Source organism: Myotis davidii, unplaced genomic scaffold (genome assembly GCF_000327345.1).
Source record: "Myotis davidii unplaced genomic scaffold, ASM32734v1 scaffold102, whole genome shotgun sequence".
Classification (NCBI taxonomy): domain Eukaryota; kingdom Metazoa; phylum Chordata; class Mammalia; order Chiroptera; family Vespertilionidae; genus Myotis; species Myotis davidii.
The window spans coordinates 555,091-565,434 of NW_006293778.1; the positions used below are offsets into that span (position 1 = coordinate 555,091).

Consider the following 10,344-nt stretch of genomic DNA (forward strand, 5'->3'; position numbering starts at 1 on the left):
AGCACTTAGCTCATTGAATGGCATGTAGCAAACATCAGCTGTCATCATCATCATCATTATTATCTTAAACTGTTCCCTTGCTCCTGTTAAAAGAACAAAGTAGGTCTGTATGTCACATGTTAACTACAATAAAGTTGGTTGCAGAACAACATGTATAGCAATGTCCTATTTTTATAAAAGAAAAATACAAACCTGCATGTGTATCCTGAAAGGCCCGAAAGCATTCACACATTCCAACGTTTAATAGGACTGACAGCTGGGCAATCGGGAGGACTTTTAGGCCTCGGGAACATTTTTATTTTTGCAGTTTTTTAAAACAATTGATAAAGAGAAAAACCACTCTGTCATACCCTGCTGAGGGGAGAATCCAGATGGTGTTTATATGTAGACGGCTAAATGGTTCATCCCCCCAGACAGGCTCTTCCCCAGCGAGCGCAATGTGGAGGAGGGGTGGGGGTCAGCAGGAGGGGCCTGAGCAAAGGGCACAGAGAGGGGAAGGATAGAGGCACCTGGAGAATGTTAATTGGCCCATTTTCCCATTCGGTCGGACACAGGGCGGTGTGGAAGAATGGCGGGAAATATGACAGCGTTTGTTGCTCTCAGTACGAAGCCAAGTGGTTTTACTGTGGTGGGGACATGCTAGGACTCAGCTGGGAGGCTTGGGACAGGGAGCAGGAAGTCCTGGCAGGACCTCCTCAGGTCAGCCAGGCCTGAGGCCACTGTCGAAATCAGGGGCGGGCGGAAGAAATAGGTGGTCCAGGCATCCCAAGGGAAGATATTGGCAGTGCTGTGGTGGCGGTTGGAAGTAGAAAGCAAAGGAGAAGGTAAGAATGACAGGCTTTAAACCTCGATGACAGGGGGAATAACATTGCCAGTCATAGCGCTCACAGGGCAGGAGGGAACGCAGGCGGAGGCGGGAGAGGATTTGTTGGACACACTGTGTTCGTTTTAAAGTACGGATGGGACAGTTAGCTGGACATGACTTAGAGTTCTGCAGAAAGACTGGGAACAGATAGGAGCTGGCGGCATCAACATGATGGTTGAAGTGTCAGGACTAGATGGAATGACTTGGTCTTCATTCTCTAACCCACAAAAGTTTCTATTTCCATCTCCCTGGATAGTCTTTAACCAATTCTATAGTCACATAATAATGAATATATTGTATATCATATTTGTATAGTCTGTTACAGTTTATACTTTCACACTGATGTCATCATTGTTACATCTCATCCATTTAATGGGTCAAATGGATTAGAAAACCAAGACCCAGAGATTTTCAGTGTCTTAGTCAAGATCACAGAGGTGATCATGCCACACAGATGGCAGATTTGGATCTTAAACCAGAATTTCTTTTTCCCAATTAATTACAGTTTTTACTATAACAATGCAGCCTTTCTTATAGAGGAAAAAAAATATCTAAAATAGCCTACAAAAAAAATAAATAAAAAATAAAATGAAATAGCCTACAGTCTTAAAAAGCTAAAACTCCATTTCTAAAAAGGAAAAGTTTGAAACTCACCTTTTTTGAAACCTGCCTAAGTTGTGTTTTTGTTGTTGTTGTTTTTTAATCTTTATTGCCAGGGAGTTAACAGATGTTGCTATCCCTAACAGCTAGTTATCTTTATGTTGAAAGTCAGATTCTTGGACTCTCGGTTACTGAATAAATGAAGGTCTTCTAATTTTGTTTAATTTTTATCCTCTGAAGATGTAGCCATCGCTGTAACATACAACCGGGATGGGTCATATAGCATGCAGGTAAGCCTTACTGGTTTTGTTCTACATCTGATCTCTCTCATACTATGAATGGTCTTTTTATGCTCTCCGGTTTCTCTTAAGCCACTGACTGTTATGTCTATACTAAGGGAATGTCATGTACTTTTATTTCAGACCAATTTGAGGAAACTACCCCCTATACATTTTCTGACTGTGTACTCAGTTTGGCTGTGATTCAAAAGTTGGCAAAATATAATAGCTTTGAATCAGACACTGAGGTGTGTGGACATATTTATATCTAAAGCAGCAGTTCTCAAACTTTTTGATCTCAGGACCCCTGTACATTCTTAAAAATCACTGAAGTTCCCTAAAGAGCTTTGTTTGTATTAGTTACATCTATTAATTTTTACTGTATGGAAAATTAAACTGAGAACATTTTTAATTATTTTGATTTATATTTTTAAATATAAGTAACAAAATTTACCATTTTAGCCATTTTAAGTGTACAGTTCAGTGGCATTGCATTCACATTGTTGTATAGCCATCACCACCATCCATCCATAGAACCATTCTCCTCGTGCAAAACTCAGACGCTATACCCATTAAACAAGCGCACCAAGCTCCTCCTCCCCCCAGCCCCTGGCAACCGCCATGCCGCTTTGTGTGTCTATGAATTTGGCTGCTGGGTGACTCATATAACGAAACCACTCAGCATTTGTCCTTCTGTGACTGGCTTACTTCACTTATCATACTGTCTTGAAGGGTCTCCCATGTTGTGTCATGTGTCTAAATTTCCTTCCTTGTTAAGTCTGACGAATATTTTATTGACTGTATACCACATTTTTTTTATTCATTCATCTATTGATGGGTACTTGGGTGGCTTCCACCTTTAGGCTATTGTGAATAAGGCTACTATGAACATAAGGATACAGATATCTCTTTGAGACTGTTTTCAATTTTCTTGGGCATATACCCAGAAGTAGAAATGCTGGATCATAAATATGGTAGTTCTATCTTTTTATTTTTTTAGAAACAACCATACTGTTTTCCATAGCGGCTGCACCATTTAACGTTCCCACCAACAGTGCACAAGGGTTCCAGTTTCTCCACGTTCTTGTCAACTTTTTTTTCTTCTTTTTATAAAGCCATCCTAATGGGTGTAAGGTAGTATTTCATTATGGTTTTGATTTGCATTTATCTGATGGCTGATGATGTCGAGCATCTTTTCATGTGCTAATTGGCCATTTGTCTATCTTTTTTGGAGAAATGTCTGTTCGAGTCCTTTGCCCATTTTTTAAAAATCAGATTGTTTTCTTTTATTGTTGAGTTGTAGGATAAATTGAGACAAGTTTAGAACCTAAGATTACACAAGCACACATTCCATTGCCACAGAGTGATAACATTATCGCATGCTTTGCATCTCTAAAAATTCCACTGTATACTAATGAGAGAATGTGGGTTAAAAAGGCAAATTACACTAGTATTATTATGAAATAGTTTGATTTCATGGACCCCCTGAAAGAACCCCAAGTGATCCACAGGTCATCCTTTGAGAATCTTAAGTCAAAATTTTTATACTAGCCCTCAAGTAAAAGAAGTCCATTACACTGGCAAAATGAAATGCTGAAGGAGTTAAACAACAATGTGAGAACTCAAGCAAATTCCTATAGTAAGGTACAAATTTAGAGAATTGAATAAATCATCCTATATAATAAAAGCCTAATATGCTAAGTGTCCGGTTGTCCTGTTGGCCATTCCACCAATCAAAGTGTGATATTCTAATGAAATGCTAAGGTCACTCATTCGCTCATTATGACGTGCACTGACCACCAGGGGGCATAAGCTCTGACCGGTAGGTTAACTTGCTGTTGGGATCCTGCTGATTGGGACTGAGTGAGATGGGCCAGACACACCTTGGAGCCCTCCCACAGTCCCTCCCTGGCTGACCAACCTCCCACATCCCTTCCCAGCCCCGTGCACTGGTGGGGTCCCTTGGTCTGGCCTTCATCTTCTCACAATCCTGGACCTCTCAGGGGATGTTGGAGAGCCAGTTTTGGCCTGATCCTGCAGGCCAGGCCGAGGGACCCCACTGGTGCACAAATTCGTGCACCGGGCTCTAGTTTTAATAAGAGGTTTCAAATCCTGCAAAATGGGTTTATTAATGATAACCTTTAGACTGCCCAAAAGTTGGAGAGACACAGTGGTTTTCTTTCTATCTGTCAGAAAAATTATGGGAAGTCTACCTCCACCTCCCTTAATTATAAGAGTTGTAATTCATATTGGTACATTTCTTTTCCTTTTAAATTTTTCAATTACATTTGACATACAGTATCATATGAGTTTTAGGTATATTAACAAAGTGATTAGACTTTTAGATAACTTACAAAGTGACCACCCTGTTAAGCCTAGTGCCCATCTGGCACCATACAGCATTATTATAATACAGTGGGGCCTTAGACTTACGAGTTTAATTCGTTCCGTGATGGAGCTCGTAACTCAAATTACTCGTATGTCAAATCTTAAAGTGAACGAGTGAGACACGTGATGCTGGGCTGATGTTGTGGCGTTCACTGTGACGTTCACTGTGCCAACTAGCGGTGGGGTATCTGAAGCTGGCTCGTAACCCGAATTTTAGCTCCCAACTCAAAGCAAAAAATCGTCCGAGAGACGGCTCACATCTCGAAAAACTCGTTCGTCGGGACACTCATAAGTCAGGGCCCCACTGCACTATATTATTGACTGTATTCCCTGTGCTGCACTTTACACCCCTGCGACTCTTCGTTCCCTTTTTAAAATAACTTCAGTTTCCTAAGGTATCTGGGGAGTCTCTGTGCCATTCAATATCCCAAAATTGAGAATTTTCTAAGTATTTTAAATATTATATAATAAATTTTATATAATACTGGTTTGGGGACCCCTTTTTGTCCCTTGACAAATGGTAAATTGGCACATTTGTTCTAATCTGCTCATGGAACTACATTCACAAATTTACAATGTGCTATTGTAAATCTTTAAACAAAACCGTTCCCAATCTAACCTTTATGTCCTGAGAATTTTGCCAAGTTTCAAATGGCCGTTTGAGTGGGTTACAACGCATATTTAATTTAGGATAGATGAAAGCAGTGTATAAATACTGCAGTATAACCTATTTCACCTTAGCCTACATAATATATTTGAAAAGAGTAGCTGCGGGATTTTGACACTAACATCAGGGGAATTGAGATGAAAAATAAAGAGAGAGATTTAAATGGATTTTCTGTATGTAAGGGGAATTTTGTTTGAGTATATATGAGAGAAAACATTCTTTAAAACAGAATGGTTTCATGTCCTTTTGCCAGCTGCCTTGAAAGATTAAGTGTAAAATCTGTTCTTTGGAACTCTCTCTCTTAGAGAAAATTGTGGTCAGTATCCAGCTAACTTATCTTCTTAAATCATAACTGAAACCCATAAATAGGATCTACATGCTGGTGAGATAAAAGAAATACCATCTAATTATGTGGTTCTGGGTTTTTTCACTACTGACTTCGGCACAGTAAAACTAAACTTGACTTTGGAAACTCAGAACATGATATATATATATATATATATATATACACATACATATATATATATACACATACATATATATATCCAACAAAACTTTAATAATTTTGTTTGATTTATACTTCTATTTCACATGTATTGCTATTCTTGCATGAACCTTTATCTATGGCATTGAGTGCTATGAATATGTCATGTAACTATGCTTTCCTTTCATTATCTTACTACATTTCTACCTAGAGCATTTTGTTTATGAATCTTAAGGGGAAAGTTTCTACATGACTTTTAAAAAAAAAAAATTTTTACCTGTTACCTTTTGAAACGAATTCTGATTGTATTAATTATGTAATATTGTTCATTTACTTTAAGGATCTTCTCTGTTTCTTCTTTTCTCAGATTGGAGATAAAACTTTCCAAGTCCTTGGTGATCTCCATAGTGAGGGAGACTGTACTTACTTGAAATGTTCTATAAATGGAGTTTCTAGTAAAACTAAGTTAATTATCCTGGAAAACACAATCTACCTATTTTCTGTGGTAAGGTCTCTTATTTGTAATAACGCTGTTGGTGTTTGGGAGAAAATTGCTTGACCAGAGACAAGGGGATTAGAAAGACCCACTTCCTTCGATCTCTTCTTTATTTACCTCTCCGCTCTGTTTCTTTGCCATATTCCGGCCTTCTCTTGTCCTTTTGTTCACACAGATTCTCATTGATAGACACATACTCATTTTCTTCCTTTAATTCTGAAACATGTCCTTACACCCTTCTTGTCAGAATATCTCCCTGCTCAGTGGGCCTGTTCTCTCAGGGATTTGATACCTTAACCCTTTCCCCAACCGCCATCCTCCTGATAGTTGAAACCCTGGGGATTTGGGAGGAGGTGGCCATTGGGAGAGGAGCTGGACCAGATGTTCCCTGTGGGCAAGGTGGTCAGTAGGAAGGGAGTGGGGTGAGGGGTGTTCTCTTGGCAGATGATTGAGGCAGGCTTTGCATGGATTTGGCTAGGAGTTTATCAAGGGACCTTAGGGTTCCGCATGGGTTATCAACTCTACTGTGGTCTCTTCAGAGTCTTCTCACATGTGGGAACCATCTCACAGATCACAGTCCTTAGTGAGGAGGTGCCTTTAGTGATGAAGTAAAGTCTATGGAGTCGAGGATGATCTCACTTTGCCAGGCATTCCTTCCCGTAGTCAGTGTGCTGTGACCATATGATGGAAGGGGCAGGATGGTGAGTGGCGAAGATCTGACATTCTGGAATATGAAGCTGCTTTCATTCAAATTCAAACCACTGAGCAACTGTGTGACCTTGGGCTTCAGTTCCCTCATCTATAAACAGGAATAATAACAATACCTACCTCATAAGGTTATTGTGACGATTATGTAATTATTAAGAACAGTTCCCCCTCAGGCTAAGCACTTGATGGCGGAGATGTTACTAAAAATAGCTTCCAGACAGTGGCTGTCTTTTACCAACAGTGATATATCTTAATCCCTCGCATCCCTTCTGAGGCTTGTATACCATTACTCCTGCATAATGGGAACCAAACCCAAGGAGTTTAGTAATTTTCTCAAGGTCACAAAACTGGATTAGAACCCTGGTGTTAAAGATAACTAACATTTAACAGACACCTTGAAAATAATCACGTCAGGTATATTAGTAAAATTACAGGAACAAGATATTGATTTCATTTCTGGTTTGTTTCCTGTTTATAGGAAGGAACTGTTCAGTTTGACATTCCAGTCCCCAAATACTTGTCCTCAGTGAGCTCAGAAGGAACTCAGGGAGGTGCCATAGCACCCATGACTGGAACCATTGAGAAGGTAACCATGCGAACGTGTGCAGAATAATGCCCAATAAGGCCCAATAGACGTCTTTGCTGAACTATGCCATATATGTTCTTTTTCTCCTCTCTAAATGTCACTCATTGGAAAGCAATCATTTCAAGAAATCAAGGGACTCTATGATAGATTCAAGTTCTATATTACAGTCTTCAGTGAAAATACCAATTTACCTAATGAACAATAAACACTGTTAACAAAAATTGTGAAAATGGGAATTTCCATAAAAGTACAAATAATTTAAATTGTCTTTTTATGATTAAAATAAGAGTATTCACCAAGCATTATTCAAAAGGGCTGTCTTTTTTAAACATGCTTTCATTGACTTTTTTTTTTTAAGAGAGAGAGAGGAAAGGAGAGGGAGAGAGAGAAACATCAACTAGAGAAAGATACATCAATCAGCTGCTTCCTGCATGTCCCCTACTGGGGATCAAGCCCACAAATCAGGCATGTGACCTGCCTACGAATCTAAGTGGTGACCTTGATGCTCAACCAACTGAGCCACACCGGCCAGGGCAAGAGGACTGTTTTGTACTGTTAAATTTAACAACAATTTATCATGAATAGTGACATTTTCTCTAATGTACTAACTGCATGAGTGTTAAAATGTGGAAGACTGGTATTGGTGGAGAACAGCGTGGTTTGGTGTTGAGTGCAGTATGTATCCAGAGCTGAGATCCATACTGATGTACCCTCAAGTGGTAATAGGTCAGAAGTCTCCTTTAAAAAACTTGAATGTAGTAGCATCCCCTCAAATTCATTTAAGTCTTAAAAATTCAACTGTGTCTTCTTGGTACCACTCCAAAAAAAGAAGAAAAAACTATTTAAGTAGTTTGAGTGATTTCACCAAACATTCCCCTGGAAATGTTTGCCTGAGAGGCAGTGTGAGCTGGAGACTCCAGTCTGTCTTTAACTCATTCACTCTCAGTCCCCACTGGCCTCCCAGGACATGGGCATTGCTGCACAGGGTGCAGAACAGGGTCTTACATGTAAAGATGCACTGGGCCCTAAACCCAGACCATTGATTTCCTCTGACACTAAGGCCTCACCCAGCATTGCAGACGGGGGAGGGGGGGGTGGGGCTTTCAAGGCTCTTTCTCATTTTTCATAGTTTTGGTTCTACACCTTGACTGTAGAGCCTGTTTACTGTGCTTCCAAACATCCTTGATAACTCGGTTAACAAAAACAAACAGTGAGACCATACGGGCTACATGAGTTCATTTATACATGTAAAAAGGAAAATAGAGAGATTTTTCTGGGGTTGCCAATAAGTATACTAGTAATTCTTTCGCCTGAAGATAATCTATACATTTACTGCACGGGGCCAGAGGACCTGAAACACTATGTCCTAGACAACCTAAAAACTAGACAAACAGAGGCAAGGCCTCCTACTCTGACTATGGAGAAGACATTCAAGTACAGTAGTTCTCCCCAGTTGGTGGTATGTATGTATGTATGTATGTATGTGTGTATGTATGTATGTATTTACTTATTTATTACATCACCATTTATCTCTTCTATGCCCTCTTCCACCTCCACCCAACCTGCCTCCCTCCACAATCACCACACTGCTGTTTATGTACATGGGTGGTGTGTCTTGTCTGTACACCCATGGAAAAAACAAAAGGGTCTCAAGATATATGAGACATATTACTCTGCTTCAAGGAAAACTAGATGCTTGGGGGTGGGAATGGGGAACCAAGTAGGGCCTCCTGCTGACAACAGTGCTAGCAATGCCCGGCTGCCCTGTAGGTTTCCGACGGTGCCTTTGTCTTTGGCAGACAGGACAACCACATTCTCATGCGTCCACTGTGTTCATTTGTGGACCACAGAGGACCTCTGTGTTTCCAAGGATTAACTTGTCCCTCTGGACCTCTAGGTGTTCGTAAAAGCTGGAGACAAGGTCAAAGCTGGAGATTCTCTAATGGTCATGATCGCCATGAAGATGGAGGTAAGCACGTGCAATCGTGAGGTCAGTTGCCAGGTAAACTGTGGGCGGTTAGCAGACCTAGTTGTTCTTTTCCCTTATTTAGTAAGTTAAGGCCATTTTACCTATTAAGAGCCATGGGCTGATAAAGCATTAACTGCAGGGGAAAAAAAAACAACAACATTCTTCTCATTTTAATTTTGTGAAATCGCACCTGTTGTATGATTATGAAATTATTAATATCTTAGATTCAGGCAGTAACCCAACTGAGTATTAGCTATGGGTATTTTCCAGGGCCAAACCTAGGGTGCCAGCGCTCAGTGTCAAGGTGAAAACCTCAGTCACGTTCAATTAGCTCTTTAGGTTCTCACGTGGTTGGAAATTAAAGGCCAGTGGTTCTCAGACCTGGCCACACTTTGTAAGCCACACGTGGGAGCTTTTCAAAACGACCTCCCTGCACCCGTTGAACTGGGATCTCCCAGAAAGGGGCCCAAAGCTTTTTAAAAGCTTTCCGGGTGCAGTTCTACTGTGAAGGTGGGGAGCTTCCTGGTCGGTGCCCTTGAGTGGGCTGCAGGTGTGTCAGCCCCCTGGCACACCGTGAACATGCTATTTTCTCTGTTCTGTGACATGAACAAGGTTGGGAAACATTGATAGACAACGAAAGATCAAAGCGGTTGGCTTCGTTTTTCACTCTGACTTTGCTGCGTGCTCGGTCCTCATTAGTGTCACAACCGGCCGTGTCTTTGTCCCTGCAGCACACCATAAAGGCTCCGAAAGATGGCACGATCAAGAGAGTGCTCTACAAAGAAGGCGCTCAGGCCAACAGACACGCTCCTCTTGTCGAGTTTGAGTGAGAGGAATCCGACGGAAGGGAAGCAGAATACACTCCTATCGAAGAGATGGCCGGCGAAACATGATCTTAAGTTCAGTATCTCTACACCAAAAAGAGCAAGTGCCTTCCTGCTTTTCTCGGGGTTTTATTAAATGATTCTATGATTATGTTAAAGCCCTTTCGTATTTGAGAATCACACACTTGGATCACAAATAATAAATTATCTTAAAATGTTTCATACTAATAAAATTGAATTACACTTTTTTATTGGAAGCTAATATGGCTTGCTTCTGCCTCAAATTTTATACCATGTGGTCTCTTTTAGGAAGACGGGGTGCAACTTTATCAGAAGAGAATGAGTGGAAGAGAAAAGGTCATTTAACTCAGTGGGTTATTTCCCAGCTACAATCATGATAAAAATGACAGTAACACATTTCAGGGCCAGATGGCTAGAGCTAAACTCAACCAAGGTTTTGTTTTCACCTTATTAGGGAG

At 40.6% G+C, this 10,344-nt stretch overlaps 1 protein-coding gene across 2 annotated transcripts in view; it reads left to right on the forward strand.

Annotated features, from left to right (window-relative positions):
- Positions 1-10,127, forward strand: part of MCCC1 (methylcrotonoyl-CoA carboxylase 1) — a 38,738-nt gene extending 28,611 nt beyond the window's left edge. For both annotated transcript variants that reach the window (XM_015566308.1, XM_015566310.1), the window contains exons 12-16: positions 1,706-1,755; positions 5,650-5,787; positions 6,965-7,072; positions 8,970-9,041; positions 9,773-10,127. In XM_015566308.1, the coding sequence (XP_015421794.1) occupies positions 1,706-1,755; positions 5,650-5,787; positions 6,965-7,072; positions 8,970-9,041; positions 9,773-9,871 (467 nt within the window). In that variant the 3' untranslated portion in view covers positions 9,872-10,127. The remainder of the gene's footprint in view (positions 1-1,705; positions 1,756-5,649; positions 5,788-6,964; positions 7,073-8,969; positions 9,042-9,772) is intronic.
- The last annotated feature ends 217 nt before the right edge of the window (positions 10,128-10,344 follow it).